The sequence below is a fragment of the Pecten maximus genome, chromosome 17 (genome assembly GCF_902652985.1).
Source record: "Pecten maximus chromosome 17, xPecMax1.1, whole genome shotgun sequence".
Classification (NCBI taxonomy): Eukaryota; Metazoa; Mollusca; class Bivalvia; order Pectinida; family Pectinidae; genus Pecten; species Pecten maximus.
In genome coordinates, this window is record NC_047031.1 from 83,036 (window position 1) to 104,615 (window position 21,580).

At 35.9% G+C, this 21,580-nt stretch overlaps 2 protein-coding genes across 2 annotated transcripts; both read left to right on the forward strand.

The window, feature by feature from the left end:
- Positions 1-8,894: 8,894 nt before the first annotated feature.
- On the forward strand, positions 8,895-12,774 carry LOC117315680. The gene is made up of 3 exons (XM_033869978.1): positions 8,895-10,116; positions 10,675-10,889; positions 11,940-12,774. Exons 1-3 carry the CDS (start codon positions 9,959-9,961, stop codon positions 12,485-12,487), a joined length of 921 nt encoding a protein of 306 aa, XP_033725869.1. The 5' UTR covers positions 8,895-9,958; the 3' UTR covers positions 12,488-12,774.
- Positions 12,775-13,765: 991 nt separating this feature from the next.
- On the forward strand, positions 13,766-21,244 carry LOC117315812. Its single transcript, XM_033870211.1, has 3 exons — positions 13,766-13,860; positions 16,232-16,725; positions 20,883-21,244. The coding sequence occupies exons 1-3, from the start codon at positions 13,766-13,768 to the stop codon at positions 21,242-21,244; spliced, it is 951 nt and encodes a 316-aa protein (XP_033726102.1).
- Positions 21,245-21,580: the final 336 nt, after the last annotated feature.

Genomic DNA, 21,580 nt, shown 5'->3' on the forward strand with positions numbered 1-21,580 from the left:
CTACTACCTACATTGGTATGTGCTATTTCTATATATAGAACACGACATAAAGAAAGACAGGTAAGTATTTACAAAACGTATTAGGCCTATTTACCTGTATTTGTTACTGGTAATGATACTGACTACGATAGTTAATTTCTGATAAACATTTCTAACATCATGTTTTGGTGAACTTTTACTTACTCAATTCAATTCAAGTTTATTCCTTAGGCCTTTCAGCCCATAAGATAAAATTACATGTGTATAGATATAAATGCATACAGGTACGTACAATTAGATGAATATATGACAGACGGAGAGTGATCATAATAATAATGGGTTTTTTTTCAGGACAATTCAGACATATTGTATATGGAAAGTTATTTACAAACTTTAATAATATACAATCAACCTTTTAGTTTTTCTGCCCTTTTCCTGAAAGCTTACTGAATAAATGTTCCAACTTTATTCAGTTCTTTTACAATATTAACGCTAGACAATTTCATCAACTTAAAAACACTTGGTTTTGTATAATAATACTTCTTAATGTATTTTGCACGGATTTCTGCATAAAATGGACACTGTAGTAAAAATGAAATTCGTCTTCAATTTCTTCCAAATGGCAACAAGATCATAATCTATTTAATCTTGGTATATCTCGTTTTCTGCCATATTCTATATATTTGATTATGTGAAGAAAGTCTTATTCTTGAAATACCTTTATACAAAGAATCGATAAGCTTAGTAGGATAAAATTGCAGACAAAAGTTATCAACTAAATGTTGATATAATGATCCCCTTGACATATCTTAAATTCTGTTAATGATTTCTTGTTTGTAAACATCTTTAATTCTATTATCAATGATACTATAAGTATAACAATCAACGACAGATTCATGTCATAGATAAGCTAAACCAATTTTAATACTTATTATCCATTCATTATTCATTTTCATTCTTTTTCTACACACGCTTTTAGTATACAATTTGAAGTATTTTTCAATTTTAGCCAATACTTCAATTTTTTTTATTTTCTAGTTACGAATAATGGAAATCTGCCTAACTCTAATTATACAAAATCATTAACTGCCGTTTTATTTACCTCCAGTATTCTTTTTCAGAAATTTGTATACACTTTTTCTACATCCGGAGCTTAATGATTCCCCCATATTTCACTTCCATATCCGAAAATACTATTGATGTATGTATCAAACACTGAACATTGTGTAATAACATTAAAAGCATGACTTTTCAATTTACTATTTATGGCAAAGTAAGCTTTTCTACCTTGATTAGCAACATGCTTTTGAGTTTGTTTTTAATTCTCTATTATAATTGAATAGCATGCCAAGATAACTAAATTCATCAACAACTTCTTTATTGACATTATTATAAGTCCATCATCGCGCTGTCTTCTTCCATTTTTGAAAATCATAATTTTTGTTTTTTTCAGCGTTAAGTTTCAACTTCCATTCATTATTATATTTATACATAGCATCTAACATATCCTGAAGAGATTGAGGGGATTCTGCAATCAAAACAGTATCATCCGCATACATTATCAAAAACAAATTAATCAAACTTATTTCTACTGATTGACAGTTCTGTCTTATAAAGCACATTTCGCAGTCATGGACATACAAACTGTACAAAATGGGGGACAAAATTTCGCCTTGAAATAAACCGATAGTACTTCTTTAATATTCTGATAACAAACCATTAAATCTGATACAAGATTTCACATTATTATACAATCGTTGTATAATTTTTAGCATCTTTTCATCAATTCCCTGTTTAATAGGTTTTGACTACAAACAGCTCCTATTAATCAAATCAAACAATAATCTTTTTTTGTCTTTCAGAGTTTTGTTAACTGATGTTTGTAACACAAAAATGGCATTGATTGTGGAAAATCCAGCTTTATATCCAAATTGTGCATCAGTTATAATGTTATTCTTTTTATCCCATGTCTTTAGCCTCTTATTAAGTATAGATGTAAATAATTTACCCATACAACTTATTAGTGTTAAACCTCTGTAATTATTCGTGTTATCAATATCACCCTTTTTGTATATTGGGACAATTCATCCTTTTGACCAAGACTCAGGAAAAAAGTCAGACTGGAAAATGTTGTTAAATATATTTGTAAGACATGGTAGTAATTCATCTGCACATTCTATAAACAAATAATTCAAAATATTACCTTCACTACAACTTTTGTCCCTTTTCAGGTTTTTATAGCAGCAACTACTTCATACGTATTAATTTGAGAATCTAATTCTTCAAAAATTGTATCATCATTAATAGTTACAACATCATCATTGCCAAACTCATCATTATTTAAATTTTGGAAATGATTATGAAATTCGCCCAATGATATATTAGACTGTGTTTCTTTGCTTTTAGATTTCTAGAAATATTTATAAAACTGCTTTCGGATTGTTTTTCCGAACTACATCTAACATATCACCTCCGTGTCTTTAAATTGCCTTTTCAATCTATTTTCAAGTATTTTATATGATGTCTTCTTTTCTATAAGCATGCGATGATTTTCTTCTGTCTTACAACTATTAAAAATGATAAGGCTTGTTTATATTCAATATACTTTTTCTTACATGCATTTGTAAACAATGGTTTGTCATTTTGCTTTTTAGGTCTACTTTGTTCCTTCATACTATAATTTTTGGGGAAAACTTCAGGTACATCACAAAAAGGTAAAACAAATGTATTAACAACTTGACAGAAATCATCAATACAGTGTACCACAATTGACATCAGTTTGTGAACTAACGAATCTATTACTGATACCCATTATATTATCTAAATTACCGCTAAGACTATTTTCAATATCATCAACATTTTCACTTTTCCATTTTACAGACTTAGATGCAACTCTTGCTGTAGTATTTGTTTTGTCGATTTCTACTTCTTGTTTATATTTGAACCGTAGTTGAAACGACAGTGATGCATGATCAGAGATTGTTACAAATTTCCCCGACATGAACTTGCAAATATCATTCAAGTTATTCATATATGATAACAGATAGTCTATTGTACTTTTTCCATTTTTGCTATAGAATGTGTAACTTCCTTCACCGTCTCCTTCATGTCGACCATTAACAATTCTTAAACAAGTAGTTTTACAAAGTGAAATTAATCTCCTTCAAAAAGAATTAACGAATTTATCCATATTGTTTATATTTACCATATTTGCATCGACATTATAATTAAAACATTCCATTCTATTTACCATATCTTGGTTTAGATGATCATTTACAATAAAGTTATTTGACATGCCAGTTCTCGCATTAAGGTCGCCAACTACATATACTGGACATTCATCACTAAACTAAACAAGAGTTTCCTCTAAACTTTGAAACAAATCAATATCATTAATTCAGTAGAAAACACTATTTTCTGGAGGGAAATAACAAAACATAAAGAAAACTGAGCACTTTTGTTAGGAAAACTTTACCACAATTATGGTATCATTAATATTGAGAACTAATATCATTGTATACACGTTGTTTAAAGAAAACAACAATTCCTCCACATTTTCCGAATTTCCTCGGGAATGCGTATTTGCAGTAACTCGAACATTCAAATGAGTCATTCTCAGTTATCCAACACTCACTAACGCTTATTATATCATGACTTGTGATAGTTTCTATACATTCAACTTCATTGAGTTTACCACAAAGGCCTTGTCCAATATTCCATGAAGCAACGGATAAGTAATCAGAACAGTCACTCCGCGCGTCCCTCTCTTTGTACACCATATGCCTGTGGTGTTCTGCTGATGTCCGTAGATCTAGCTCTTGAAGCTCCTTGCAAATCGCGTGCTCTCAGATCGCGTTCTGTTGCCCTCGTTTTGTTACCGGTCGCTCGCGATTCGCGTATCAGTTCAGATGGAAAGTTGACATCATCTCTGTAAGAAACGCACTGTTGATTTCCATCGTTATTGACGGCATCACTGTACCTATTGCGAGGTTGTATTGACTGACTGTGATCATCGCTTTCCTTGTATAGCCGTCCGTCGATGTAAAGTTTGTCCCTCACTAGCCTGGCGTCATTCCCAACTGTTTATGCTGTTTAAGCACAGGGTGGAGACGTTTTCTTTTGTCCTCAATCACTGATGGGAATTGCTCGTGAATTCCGTAAACGGATCCTTTCAGACGATATGAGCTTCGTTTTACCAGTTGCAGGACATTCTGGTATAAGACCTTTGCTACAATAGGGCGATTTTTCCATGAGTCTGACGGCCAACCTTATGCACGTTACCAAACTCGATCCTGGAATCAATCAAAAGCTCATGGAAGATAAAATCGCGTCGTAAAGATTCAGTACTTTCATTGCGTCCTTCCCCTCCAAGACCAGTGAAGACCAAGTTGTATTTCATTGATCTGCATTGCAGATCCACCACAGTATCCTGTAATAGGGGCCTGTCTTCTTCCGCTTGAATCACTTTCTGACGAAGCTCACCTATAACGCGATCCTGCTGTACTATGGTCTGTTCAGTTACCTTACTGCCAATACCCCCCTTATCGATGTCGTCGAGTCTATTGGCCACGAAGTTCACTGACTTCTCAAACTTTTTCGACTTCGGCTCAACTTCAACTACTCTTGTCTCTAACGCCATTGGTTATATACAGGTGAAATGACATAGCACAGGTGGAAGTAGAAGTTCAAGGTTCAAAATGTAAACAATATCAACAATGGAATGTTGAAATATTCGAATTACCGTTGACCGTCATTAGTATAAGGATGAACTGTGAAGTTTCATTCAAATCGCCCTGATAGGTTACGCCATATTGGTTCGTTATTCAGACGTTTTACCTGTATAAATTCTGTGATATTTTGGACGAACTATTAAATCATTTAAAGATACACGGGCTTAATGATGCATGTCTTACATTTTACGTTGATTTTATCACACTCGTGATTTATAATGTAACTTACGTTGTTATCTATATGAGTCTAGTAAAGCCTTTGTATCGATTTGGGGAGTTAGGTAACCATGACTTGTTCTACTGTAGATGGCTGTCCTGAACAAACGACTACGTCGTAAACACGTTACAATCTCTAACATGATATAGTAGTCTATTTATGTTTTGTTTAATTTCATATCCGACATCAGAGCACTAGGTACAATTCATTGTATATAAAGTACAGCATACTAGTATTGTATATAAAGTACAGCATACTAGTATTGTATATAAAGTACAGCATACTAGTATTGTATGTAAAGTACAGCATACTAGTATTGTATGTAAAGTACAGCATACTAGTATTGTATATAAAGTACAGCATACTAGTATTGTATGTAAAGTACAGCATACTAGTATTGTATGTAAAGTACAGCATACTAGTATTGTATGTAAAGTACAGCATACTAGTATTGTATGTAAAGTACAGCATACTAGTATTGTATGTAAAGTACAGCATACTAGTATTGTATGTAAAGTACAGCATACTAGTATTGTATGTAAAGTACAGCATACTAGTATTGTATGTAAAGTACAGCATACTGGGGGAAAATGTCGGGGTATGGATTATTAGGTACACAAATCAAGGTTCGGGGTACTGGGTACAAAGTATTAGGTAAGGAGCATTGGGTACACAATACTAGGTATGGAGTGTTTGGGTACACAATACTAGGTATGGAGTGTTTGGGTACACAATACTAGGTATGGAGTGTTTGGTACACAATACTAGGTATGGAGTGTTGGGTACACAATACTAGGTATGGAGTGTTGGGTACACAATACTAGGTATGGAGTGTTTGGTACACAATACTATGTATGGAGTGTTGGGTACAAAGTACCAGGTATGGAGTGTTGGGTACACAATTCAAGGTATTGAGGTTGGGTACAAAGTACAAGGTATGGAGTGTTGGGTACACAGTACTAGGTATGGAGTGTTTGGTACACAATACTAGGTATGGAGTGTTGGGTACACAATACTAGGTATGGAGTGTTGGGTACACAATAATAGGTATGGAGTGTTTGGTACACAATACTAGGTATGGAGTGTTGGGTACAAAGCAAAGGTATGGAGTGTTGGGTACAAAATACCAGGTACGGAGTGTTGGGTACACAATACTAGGTATAGAGGTTGGTTACAAAGTACCAGGTACGGATTGTAAGGTACCAAGTACCAGATATGGAGTGTTGGGTACACAATACTATGTATGGAGGTTGGGTACAAAGTACCAGGTATGGAGGTTGGGTACAAAGTACGAGGTATGGAGTGTTGGGTACAAAGTACCAGGTATGGAGTGTTGGGTACACAATACTAGGTATAGAGGTTGGGTGCAAAGTACAATGTATGGAGTGTTGGGTACAAAATACTAGGTATGGAGGTTGGGTACAAAGTACAAGGTATGGAGGTTGGGTACAAAGTACAAGGTATGGAATGTTGGGTACAAAATACTAGGTATGGAGTGTTGGATGCACAATACTAGGTATGGAGTGTTGGATGCACAATACTAGGTATGGAGGTTGGGTACAAAGTACCAGGTATGGAGGTTGGGTACAAAGTACTAGGTATGGAGGTTGGGTACAAAGTACCAGGTATGGAGTGTTTGGTACAAAGTACCAAGTATGAAGTGTTGGGTACAAAGTACCAGGTACGGAGTGTTGGGTACACAATACTAGGTATGGAGGTTGGGTGCAAAGTACTAGGTATGGAGTGTTGGGTACAAAGTACAAGGTATGGAGTGTTGGGTACACAATACTAGGTATGGAGGTTGGGTACAAAGTACCAGGTATGGAGTGTTGGGTACACAATACTAGGTAGAGAGGTTGGGTGCAAAGTACCAGGCATATAGTATTAGGTACAAAGTACCAGGTATGGAGTGTTGGGTACAAATTACCAGGTACGAAGTGTTGGGTACATAATTCTAGGTATAGAGGTTGGGTGCAAAGTACCAGGCATATAGTGTTAGGTACAAAGTACCAGGTATGAAGTGTTGGGTACAAAGTACCAGGTATGGAGTGTTGGGTACACAATTCAAGGTATGGAGGTAGGGTACAAAGTACCAGGTATGGAGTGTTGGGTACACAATTCAAGGTATGGAGTGTTGGGTACAAAGTACCAGGTATGGAGTGTTTTGTACAAAGTACTAGGTATGGAGTGTTGGGTACACAATACCAGGTATGGAGTGTTGGGTACAAAGTACCAGGTATGGAGTGTTGGGTACAAAGTACCAGGTATGGAGTGTTGGGTACAAAATACTAGGTATGGAGGTTAGGTACAAAGTACAAGGTATGGAGGTTGGGTACAAAGTACAAGGTATGGAATGTTGGGTACAAAATACTAGATATGGAGTGTTGGATGCACAATACTAGGTATGGAGTGTTGGGTACAAAATACTAGGTATGGAGGTTGGGTACAAAGTACCAGGTATGGAGGTTGGGTACAAAGTACTAGGTATGGAGGTTGGGTACACAATACTAGGTATGGAGTGTGGGTACAAAGTACAAGGTATGGAGGTAGGGTACACAATTCAAGGTATGGAGGTAGGGTACAAAGTACCAGGTATGGAGTGTTGGGTACAAAGTACCAGGTACGGAGTGTTGGGTACACAATTCAAGGTATGGAGGTTGGGTACAAAGTACCAGGCATATAGTGTTAGGTACAAATTACCAGGTATGGAGTGTTGGGTACAAAGTACCAGGTATGGAGTGTTGGGTACACAATACCAGGTATGGTGTGTTGGGTACACAATACCAGGTATGGTGTGTTAGGTACAAAGTATTAGGTATGGAGTGTTGGGTACAAAGTACCAGGTACGGAGTGTTGGGTACAAAGTACACCTTTGAAACGCCCCAATTTACCAGTAGTCTGCGTTCGTGTCCGTGTAGGTACTCCGTATACATAAAAATCAGAAATGTCTAATACAAGGTAACACACAAGATATACGTAACACAAAATACATCATACAAAATAAAAAACACCCACAAATCACATAATACATAACTCACAATATACACAACACACGTTTAAAACAACTTACAAAACACACAATACACACAATACACACAATACACACAATACACACAAAACATAATACACACGATACACACAATACACACGATACACACAATACACACGATACACACAATACACACAATACACACGATACACACGATACACACGATACACACAATACACACAATACATACAATACACACGATACACAATACACACGATACACACGATACACACGATACACAATACACACAATACACACAATACACACGATACACACAATCCACACGATACACAAAATACACACGATACACACGATACACACAATACACACGATACACACAATACACACAATACACACAATACACACGATACACACAATACACACAATACACACAAAACATAATACACACGATACACACAATACACACGATACACACAATACACACAATACACACGATACACACGATACACACGATACACATGATACACACAATACATACAATACACACGATACACACAATACACACAATACACACAATACACACGATACACACAATACACACGATACACACAATACACACAATACACACAATACACACGATACACACAATACACACGATACACACGATACACACGATACACACGATACACACGATACACAATACACACAATACACACAATACACACGATACACACGATACACACGATACACATGATACACACAATACACACACTACACACAATACACACAATACACACGATACACAATACACACAATACACACGATACACACGATACACATGATACACACAATACACACGATACACACGATACACACGATACACAATACATACAATACACACAATACACACAATACACACTATACACACGATACACACAATACACACGATACACACAATACACACAATACACACAATACACACAATACACAAGATACACACGATACACAACATACGACATACAACACACAATATGCAACACTCACGATACACATGACAAGTTATAAACAACTCACAAAACACACTGTATAACACACATAGTTCAAATCACACACGATATGCAACACCATACACAACACAAAGGTCATCAGGTGAATGGTGTCTGGAATTACCCTCTTTACATGGATATTACATGTCACGCTTTTTAAAATTCCAAGCAAGTAAATCTATACGGGATCTGAATTATAGATGTCGGTGTTCCTGGAGTGTATGTGACAGAACATAGTCTCTGTACCATAATTATTGCCAATTAGACATTGCTGGCGATGGATGTCATTGTATTGGTGTCGTTATGGTCATTTCTTTTGCGAGGTAAGACGTTTCAGTTCATCTCAACTTATATCTGTTTATATGATAGAATAAACAAACCCCCTCCCTTCTCAAAGTCCCTGCAATATGATGATAAGATTCACTTATTTCATATCTAAAACATCAAGCTCATTGTCAAATCCTCATGTACCCTTCTCCCTCTTATTCAACAATTCTTTCTCCACACTGATTTTTTTCTTTCTTTTCTTTTTTCTTTAATTTCTTCTATCCCTTGTTCTTTCTTTTATAAATACAGCACATACAATTTTTTTATATCATCTAAAATATACTGTTGAATTTTAACTGATTATGAAGAATGGAAGGAATGTATGTATGATGTATGGATAAATTAAATTGTAAATGTATTATGTACTGTTGAAAAATCTTCAAAAATAAAAAAATAAAATGGAAAAAAAATGAAAAAAATCCCAATGTTAACATTGTTACCACTGTTACTACTGTGATTTGTTTTCCAAATGTACTTGAACATGTTGATTGAAAAAGAAACAATGCATATTAAGTCTAACAAAGTAATATTTTAACATTTGAAGTAATTCTAACGACTGATGAATTTGATAGTACATTTCGATACGGGAAGACATAAGGACATTTGAGTGCGTTTTATGTATATTGTTCCCTTTTAAACATCAGAGGCAATGCCCCTCTTCACGAATCTGCGAATCAGTTCAGAAACATTGAAATGGGCAGAAGCTAAAGAATACTGTGAGGATTGGAATGGCCATCTGATCGTTCTAGATAGTCAGGACAAGTGGAACTACTTCACAGCTCACGACCAATACCAAGAATATCGATTGTAAGTGTTTTAATGTAAATACATAATTGAAAGACATGCAGGTGTCTAAATATTCAAAATGCTTTTTTGCATACTGTGTAAAATTTTTTAAAAAAAAGTAAAAGAAAAAAATATATAGGTAGAGAACCATTGACATACCTACACTTTTCTGTATTACATGTAATAAAACAGGGGGAATATACAAATACTTTGGTTTTATTCTACTAAATTGTTTTAAACTATATCGGTTATTGGTATTCAATGATGTCGATTCGACAGTAGGTTGATAACTATTTTGCTTAGGCATATTTAATGATATCTTTTGGACATACGTTTATATCTATCTTGGTTATTAGTATTTAATAAATTCAAAAAGACAATACGAACATAACTATCTTGCTTAAAAAATATTTGATTATGGTCTCAAAACTATTTCAATATCCTGATGCGTAGTAAATAGTCTCATTAACTAGAAAGTCTATAAAGGAATACCTGTTTTTAATTCTGATAAAAAAATATCAGTAAGTCTTTATGTGAAAAGCGATAGTTTAATTCACGATTTTGATCACTGTTTTCCAGACACGAGGGGTTTTACTGGATATACATGAGATTCAATGACACTTTCAAGTGCGGCGACGGAAAAGTACAGCCATGGGTCTATAGTGGATGGGGAAGGGGGGACACTTCTTATCAAGAGCCTGATGGTTGTCCTGAACAATCGTGTGTGTTGCTATTAAACAATCAGATGTACACCGCAAGGTGTTATACTCGCAAAAAGGCTCTCTGTGAGACAGGTAATTATCTTAGCTGTGAGCCCTATATGTATTGACAATCTCTTGGAATTATCTTAGCTGTGAGCTCTATATGTATTGACAATCTCTTGGAATTATCTTAGCTGTGAGCCCTATATGTATTGACAATCACTTGGAATTATCTTAGCTGTGAGCCCTATATGTATTGACAATCACTTGAAATTATCTTAGCTGTGGGCCCTATATGTATTGGCAATCTCTTGGAATTATCTTAGCTGTGAGCCCTATATGTATTGACAATCTCTTGGAATTATCTTAGCTGTGAGCCCTATATGTATTGACAATCACTTGGAATTATCTTAGCTGTGAGCCCTATATGTATTGACAATCACTTGAAATTATCTTAGCTGTGAGCCCTATATGTATTGACAATCTCTTGGAATTATCTTAGCTGTGAGCCCTATATGTATTGACAATCTCTTGGAATTATCTTAGCTGTGAGCCCTATATGTATTGACAATCTCTTGGAATTATCTTAGCTGTGAGCCCTATATGTATTGATAATCACTTGGAATTATCTTAGCTGTGAGCCCTATATGTATTGACAATCTCTTGGAATTATCTTAGCTTAGGAGTGGTTGTTATCGACCATAGAAATACCTCGGGAACGTAACGTAACTATTTTTACTTCAAAAAAGAAAATGAAATTACACTGAAAATTTCAAGGGCGACGCGCTGATTGGCTAGGCTCAAAGGTCATGCTGGGATGACCTCCTATGGGGTGTTGTTAGATCTTCTATTGCAGTGCATCGAAGAGGAGCAGAAATTACGAGTCTAATTTTATTTCGATTCAGTGAACCCCATAAAATTGATAATCTCTTTGTGCAACTGGTATTCATTTATGATGTTTAGATTTGAAACGAAGCTGATTTTAATAACAACATTTGAAATTGAGAACAGTTTTATATTAAAAGAAAGAAATGCACGTGATCAAGTATTCATGTCCTCAAATTCACAATTACAAAATGACAGGTTTAAAATATTTATGACTAATTTGTGTTTCAACCTTTTCTCTCTCTGTGACAACTTCAGATCCGACTACGACATCTCGACTGGATGCAGTTGATGGCGACATCACACATTCATCTACACATTTCACCGAATCAGATACTGCAGTTTTCACTGTGTCCTCACCAGAAACTGATGTATTTTCTACTCTCTCCCTTTCGACTCAAACGACAGAAGCGGAAGGCGAGACGATATCTGATCTGCAGGAAACATCTGCGACGTCAGTTTTAACACCTACCACGGCTCTAGTCACTCATGATGTAAACAATAGCACGTGTAATACATGCTGTCTCCTCAAGAACCTCACAAAACTTGACAGACGGGAACTTGATGAGATTCTGCGTGGGTTAAGGATTCAGTTGGAAGTAAACAAAACCATGTTGTCCTCCCAGAGGCGTAAACTCATCAGCGTGTATGACTCCCGGCCCAGTAGTGTGGCCATGGGAGGCGTGGCCTGTATCATCCTGGCCGCGGTTGTCGGAGTGATCGTTGTACCGGACGGTGTCAGTCTTGTTAGGCTAGTGTACAAACAGTTTGAATCACAACACGATACATCAGTCTCGGTAGGCTAGTGTACAAACCGTTCAAATCACAACACGATACATCAGTCTTGTAGATTTGAATCGATTTTTTTTTTTTTTTTTGATTTTTCGTTCATGCTTTGCGCATGTTCCACCGATTTTGTTTATAAATTATGGTTTCTTAATGATGGTTGTTCCATTATAGCGCTTCAAACATGAAGTTCAAAAAGAAGTGTGCCTTAAGCAACTGTTGACTACGAAAATTAAGTGAAGAAGATTTTTGATATTGGAAGCTGGTTTAAGTTAAACGGAAATTCCCTTGTTTGAATAAAGTGTATGTCACCAAAATGAAACTTAATGGGAAATAAAAGATTGTTTACAAACACATTTTTGTTGACGTCGTCAATGTTTTATATACATAGCTTTGGCTCCGCCCACATTCCCTTGTTTGGTATTACATACGGGTCTTCTGTTGAAGATCAAACTTGATTGGTCATTAGTGCCAACATCCTCATCAGGACAACTTTTCACTGTCGCCATGCATCTTTAAAAAGTTCAATTTTGGAAAAAAAAACAACCAAAAAAACAACAGAGTAACTGTTTTTCTGAAAATAAAAAACAACCACATTACGTGGAGAAGACGTCTTGGTACGGTTAAGCCAAACGAAAACAAGATTTTGCGTCGTTTTGTGGCCTAACATGGACTGATTCATCCAGACTCCCGATACGGGAAGAACAACCTTTTAGAGACACGGGGTTTCTAGTGTAAACCTGTCATCGAGTCAGCAACGACCATCGTTTTTTTATAAACGAAAGTTTCAGGCTAGTATGCTTGTGTTACCATAAACTATTTTCATACATCTCCTATATGTAAGAACATTGTAATTTGCACCCTGTCCGAGATAAATATACCTATTCGTGTTATTATATGTGGGACATATTTTGATTCGCCGTCTATGTCAGGTAGTGTTCTCTGCGCTCCTAACTTTTAATTCAGGAGGAACTGCAGGTACCCTGCCCTACATCCATGGCTTAATTTTATGACTTTAAACCCGACGTAGTGTGTTTACAGATCGGAGGGAACGGCTTGAGTCGTCCGGACAACACGACTGATGTGTTCGCAAAAGACATTGAGTCATTGATTCCTGATCTTGTTCATTTACATTCCCTTAAATACGTGATGGGCCTAAATTTACTGCCAAGATTAAAGACCAGATTGAACAAAAGCGAAGTGTTTGTAGAAAACGAGCCTGTCGATGAACCCATTACCATATTATAAGAAGAGGATGTGTGGGGAACAGTTTAAGTTTACTTTGGAAACATGATTAAATGTCCATCCTAGCTACCCACGCGTATGTATACATCAACAATATATCATTCGGTGATACGATACGGAAACCTGGCAATCAGACATCTAAGATAAAGTAAGAACTCCAAACACATTTTGTGAGAGATTGTAACTGCTTTACTCAAAACATATAGGCCTACTATAAAAAATCGAGATTTGTCAGCAATAGTTAAACGTTGCAAAATATCAGCAACGTGTTTATGTTAATTTCTGCCACGTCTCAGATCTCAGTGTTAGCTTTAACCCATCGTCTATCAGGAGGGTAGAAACACATCTTTTAGACTTAACAGTTTGATATGGAGTCTCGATACAAAGTCACGTGACCATACAAAACCAATCAATACAATTTTACTGGCAGAATATCGCGAGTTATCTCCCGTCCCCAAGTAATGCTCTACACTGTACACATTGACTTCCTGACGGAAACGGCTAGCATTCATATTATACATACACATCACACAAACTACGAAACAAACGATACACAACGCACACACAATACACAACACACAAACTACAAAACATACGATACACAACGCACACACAATACACAACACACAAACTACGAAACATACGATACACAACACACAAACTACAAAACATACGATACACAACACACACACAATACACAACACACAAACTACAAAACATACGATACACAACACACACACAATACACAACACAAACAATGCAGAACACAAACAATACACAACACACGCACAATACACAACACACAAACTACAAAACATACGATACACAACACACACACAATACACAACACACAAACTACAAAACATACGATACACAACACACACACAATACACAACACAAACAATGCAGAACACAAACAATACACAACACACGCACAATACACCCAATACACAAGACACACGATACACAAGACACTCAAAACACAACACACACACACACACAACACACACACACACACACACACACACACACACACACACACACACAGCACACACAATACACAACACACACAATACACACACACAATACACAACACACACACAATACACACAACACACACACACCCATACACACCATCCGACACATACATACATACATACATACATACATACATACATACATACATACATTACCTTACCTTATGTGTGTTTTAAAAATCAAATTAAGAAAATAAGTTAATACATAAATAATTACTTCATGTGCTAATACTAAAAAGGGTTACTAGTATCAATATCCAAATCGAATATAATGAAATATATATATCGAGCAATAACAAATTGATAAACATCCTTACTTGTGACTATGCACTGTTAAAATGACGTAAAAGATATCTTATGGATTTCTTGATCAGGATCCACAGATTATTTTGAAATTGAAAAAAAGATATATATACATACATATATTGAATACTTTTACGATAATATATAGCGATATGTGATCATTTTATCTTTATAAAGTGTAATTTCACGGATATGGCTTCTGTTCATTTTATCGTTATTTAGGAAAATCTGTCCAGGTAATCTCAGGTAATGTTATTACTATAAATGAAACTGACTATAATTGGCTAACACCCTGGGTGGTCATGACCACTCCTTGAGATACCATCAACACAATTTACCTATAGATATCTTTGAGTGACACAAATACACATGGAATTAACATCGCGAAACAGGTGTGAGAAAGACTTTCCATCTTATCAGGTTCTATACAATACAATATTTTGTATTTACGTTTCACATGTCAATATAACAAGTACGTACAATACGTAATCAATGAAATTTCGTCATTGTTTTAAGGCGTATTGACACCAGCCAGTTTGACAATTGAGAAACAGATTCAGATTCACATACGTATATTAAGTGTCACATTGAAAAGATTAATGATTTCGAACATATCATTTAATAATAAACATATTATAGTCTGCTTATTTAACGGTATAGCTTGACTCTCGAGGTACGAAACTCATATATATATATTTCATATTTTACGGTATATTTTTACTCCTTAAGTATGTGATTCATCATTTACATGACTATTTTTATTCCTCTCATAACGAAGAAGTACCATAAACATTATATCTAAAGTACACATAACATTCAGACAAGGATAATATAAATGTATACAGTTATTTTAAAGTAAAAAGGCATTGGATAATTTTTGGTAATTTTGAGTGTATTTAATTTAAAACATTAATATATCTATTAATGTAAAAATATTAACAGCAGAAGTACACAAAGAAATATACATAATTTACGGTAAGTTTTGACTTCCGAAATACGTAATTCATCATTTACCTGATATATGTTATATAACCTACGAAAGTTATAAGAAACACGATATATATAGCATTTACCAAAGTAATTAATAATTAATTTCGAGGTAGGCGATGTATATATTTATAACTTCCAAATTTGAACACGTAATACCAAAAGATCAAATAGATAACTGATAATTAAAAGGTTCGATCCTATACGCAATACCTCCGATCCTGCCCGATCCTGCCTGACTCTGCCCGATCCTGTAAATCGTCTAACCCCTGCGTATGTCAGAAAGAAACTGGCCTCAAACAATCCACAAATTGGCCTTGATTTAAAAGAATTCAGGGGGTCGTCAGAGGAGAAAACCGTCAAACGTATTTTGAAATTCATCACAGCTGAAAATATAACTGTTTCTCCCACACCTGCATTCATCAACCTTGTGATACATAGAAGTAACGCTTCAGACAGAACGTCATTTAGCGATGCCTACGTCTCTCTTCAAATTAGCTATGAAATTCAGGAGGCATTTGAAACAGATTATGACAGCGGGTGTCCGGAGAGTAAGCTCGTTTACATGAAGGACATTCTAAATGTATCTGTTCTGGAAAACTTTCAAACATGTGGAGTGGACGCCATCGAGAAATATCCGGACGTTTGCCGACAATCTTTTTTGAGATTGTTGGAATTTCTGCGTGGTAGGTTTTTAGCTTGTCTCTTCGAAGGAGAGGGGGACTTTACATTGTCGTAGACTAAGTAGCAACCAGCCCTCCGCCTCACTTTTTAGCCCACCATCATCAGATGGTGGGCTATTCAAATCGCCCTGCGTCCGTGGTCCGTGGTCCGTCCCTCCGTCCGTCCGTAAACAATTCTTGTTATCGCGAATCCTCAGAAAGTACTAAAGGGATCTTTCTCAAATTTCATATGTAGGTTCCCCTTGGTGCCTAGTTATGCATATTGCATTTTGGGACCGATCGGAAAACAACATGGCCAACAGGCAGGTTCCCCTTGGTGCCTAAATCTTAAATTTTATATATAGGTTTCCCTTGTTTGAAAAGTACTAGAGGTTTCTTCTGAATTTACACAGATTAGTAAGACTTAGAAGAAGAGAAAAGTAGTGAAAAGACCTATGAAGAACATTCAATGATGGGCGCCAAGATCCCTCTGGGATCTCTTGTTTTAGAAGTGCTCCACTACATTCTCTCCCTCTAGTTTGATATTAAAAAAAAAAAAAAAAGAGAGAAGAAGAAATATCTTTAAAAATGATAAACGGCATAATTTTAATGCTGGTGGTTATAATGTAAAACTACTTAATTGTGAAATAAATTAATGAACTACATTTTAATTAATAAATGCGCAGTTTCAGCACGGATAACAAAATTATATCAGTTTGAATCATTTTTGGTGATAATAGGACTGCAATTAAATGTGTCATTTGAACAGATCAGAGACCTATAATAAGTATATAGGTCTCGGAATAGATGCATCCACTTATTCAGCTTGCATTAAATTTAAAAGGGACATCACAGTAAAAACGTTGCAATTTTCACTGAATGAACGCGTTTTGTTCATTTCCAGTTATGTTTCTGTGCTGTTTCAATGTTGACAGTCAATCCCTATGTCCAGCTTGACCACTCGATTTAGTTGGGAATCCCCCTCTAAATTTAGCACGGAAATTATTCTTAAATCATTACGTGACTGTTTTGAAATCGTGGCAACACAAACAGACGATTGTTTACAAGGCGATATCTATATTCCATCTGGGTTAGTTGGATAACGATATTAAACAGTGTTAAATAACACGTTCTGTATATATTACGCAACACATATTTACTGTATTTGACCTATTAAGGGCGCAGGGCGCGGGTAATTGACAGTGGGGGCGCCCTTATTAAGATCAGTTATTCTGAAGTTTTATGAAACAGACTATACCTTATAACCGAATACCCAGGGTTGTGGAAACGGTAAAATATTCAGTCATAAAAATATTCTAGATGAAGATATCTATTGATTATCATATATTAAGCTTAAACATCACTTGAATACTCCTGTCAGGCGATCTTTAGACCAGAGAACGTGTGTTCCACCATTTATGTTCAAATGGAACTCTTTTGTGTTCTATTTATAGAAACAGGTGATTTCCCAGATCATATCAGACATCGTTTTTTTTTTTACCTAATAATTGGAATTGATTTACAAAGTCTTTTACTAGCTTTCTGTTCTGAACAAAAGTTATTTATCAACAAGAATGAAGTCTTTACTTTATCTTCAAATAAAGATCGTAAGTTATTATTTGTATGTGTGTTTACCAAAAACTATCATACTTATGGGATATAGTCTTATTGATCATGCATATTGTTGTCATTTATCCGTATTTTCGAAAATCCATTGGGTCCTATTCGACATGTCCAAGTTTGTAATTAAGCCGCCATTACGTCAGACCAAAACATCGTCAATTTTAAACGCACACAAAAAGCACATCGTTTTATTTAGGCCACTTCAAAAGTTACCACATTAACCAAAAACTATCATACTTATGGGATATAGTCTTATTGATCATGCATATTGTTGCCATTTATCCATATTTTCTAAAATCCATTGGGTCCTATTCGACATGTCCAAGTTTGTAATTAAGCCGCCATTACGTCAGACCAAAACATCGTCAATTTTAAACGCACACAAAAAGCAAATCGTTTTATTTTGGCCACTACAAATATTACCACATTAACCAAAAACTATCAAACTTATGGGATATAGTCTTATTGATCATGCATATTGTTGTCATTTATCCGTATTTTCGAAAATCCATTGGGTCCTATTCGACATGTCCAAGTTTGTAATTAAGCCGCCATTACGTCAGACCAAAACATCGTCAATTTTAAACGCACACAAAAAGCACATCGTTTTATTTAGGCCACTACAAAAGTTACCACATTAACCAAAAACTATCATACTTATGGGATATAGTCTTATTGATCATGCACATTGTTGCCATTTATCCGTATTTTCTAAAATCCATAGGGTCCTATTCGACATGTCCAAGTTTTGTAATTAAGCAGCCATTGCGTCCGACCAAAACATCGTCAATTTTAAACGCACACAAAAAGCACATTGTTTTATCTAGGCCACTACAAAAGTTACCACATTAACCAAAAACTATCATACTTATGGAATGTGGTCTTGATTATCATGCACATTGTTGTCATTTATCCGTATTCTCGAAAACCCCATAGGGACTTTTCGAAAATTGGAGATTCCCGCCGATCTTTCCTGGATGTGCTTGACTTTCATACTCAAAATACAAACAGTTTTGGGTACTCTTTGCACTGATATGTCATATGTAGCCTGTAGGAATACACAAAATGTGGCGAAAACATGTGTTCCAGTTACTTAATTTGTTTTTTTCAGGAGTAAACTGCAAATTTGGGGAATTTGGCTGAAATATGAAATAATTTCAATTGGGAATGGGGCCCATTAACGGCCCCAAAAAGCCCCCAGAAAAAGCCCTGGATGTACTTGTACAGACTGTGTAAATATTACCGAGCTTGTGGAACTATTACTGAGTTTGTGTTAATACTACCGAGTTTGTGTAAATATTACCGAGTTTGTGTGAATATCACCGAGTTTGTTTAATATTACCGAGATTGTCATGACTTACTATCAAACAATCAAGCAGAATACGAGCGGCGTCCGTATTACTGCTGTTTTCATGTTTGAACTGTTGCAATCTATTGTACTGCTTCCCAAAGTTAATTCTAGGATTGTGTTTGACCCATTTTCCTATTATTCTCTTCATTTTCGGAAGCTGTTATCGTTTTCAACCGCAGTCGATTCACATTGGAAGCCATTTTTGTTTCCATGTGTTTTAGTTTGTTGTGCGCATGCGTGTATCGTATGTACTGGATTTGAACTTGTTCGACATGTTCTGATTAATCCGCCATTACGTCCGACCAAAACATGCTCAATTTTAAACGCACACAAAAAGCACATCGTTTGATTTAGGCCACAACAAAAATTACTACATTATCCAAAAACTATCATACTTATGGGATATGGTCTTGTTTATCATGCACGTTGTTGTCATTTATCTGTTTTTTTCGAAAAAACCCATAGGGGATTTTATTTAAGGTAACATGTGTCAAATATGCTAAAATCATTACACAACTTCCTCTCCATTACCAACAGGCCCAGGGACCTGGTATTTGGGTCTATTGAAGGCTCTGATGAAAAACTAACTAAATGTGTTCAAATGGATGAGCTTGACCTTCATTCAAGGTCACAGGTCTCAAATATGTTGAAATCTTTTAACAACTTTTTCTTGATAACCTAAAGGCCCATAGACCCAATGTTAGGTATGTATCATGTTGAGATATATAAAGGCTACAGAGTTTGTTCAAATGGATGACTATGACCTTTATTCAAGGTCACATGGGTCCAATAGGCTAAAATCTTTTAAACAACATCTTCTCAATAACCAAAAGGCCCAGAGACCCAATATTAAGTATGTGGCATGCTTGGATGAAGGGCTACCAAGTTTGTTCAAATGGATGACTTTGACCCCCATTCAAGGTCACATGGGGTCGAATATGCTTAAATCTTCAAACAACTTCTTCTCGATAACTAAGAGGCCTAGGGACACGATATTAGGTCTGTAACATGCTGGGATGACTACCAAGTTTGTTTATTTGGATGAACTTGATCATGGTCACATTTAAGGTCACAGTGGTCAAATATACTAAAATCTATTATATATGGAGAAAAGATCAGCCGTACAATAATTAGAACCAATCGAGATCATCAATGGTTGGCCCCAATTCAGAATTCCTCTTGTGAATCAAGTGTATTTTTTTTCCAGAGAAAAGAAATCATGAAAAGGCAATTAAAAAACTTCTCACTGCAACCACTCTTTCAACAAATGGAAACAAAGAGACACAGATTATGGCTGGATTGGCACATCACCTATTTTCTCAGTTGGTACCAGGGAAGAAGTATGAGGTTGATGAATATGCAAAGCAACTTCCAAAGGAATGTGGCTGTGGTTGTAAGGCCAACATTTGTTCAGGAAACACTTCAGTTGGTAAGATCAATTTGATTTTATTCATTGCACATACATTGTACAAGATACTAGTAAGAGCCCAAAGAGCAAGTGAGCTTATGCCATGGTGCAGCGTCAATCGTCCTTCCGTCCGGCCACCCTGTGTCAACTTTCCCTTTTGAACAACTCCTTCTTAATAACTAAGAGGCCAAAGGAATTGATATTTGGCTTGTAGCATGCTGGCTGGGGTGAAGGGCTACAAAGTTTGTTCAAATATATGACTTTGACCTTCATTCAAGGTCATAAGGATAAAAAAAAAGGCTATAATCTTCAACTGACTTCTTCTCAGTAACCAGGAGGCCCACAGACTTTATATTAGGCCTGTATCATACTGGGGTGAAGGGCTTCCAAGTTTGTTCAAATGAATGACCTTGAACTTTTTTTTAAGGCAACATGGGTCAAATAGGCTACAATCTTCAAACAGCTTCTTCTCGATAACCAAGAGGTCCAGGGACTTG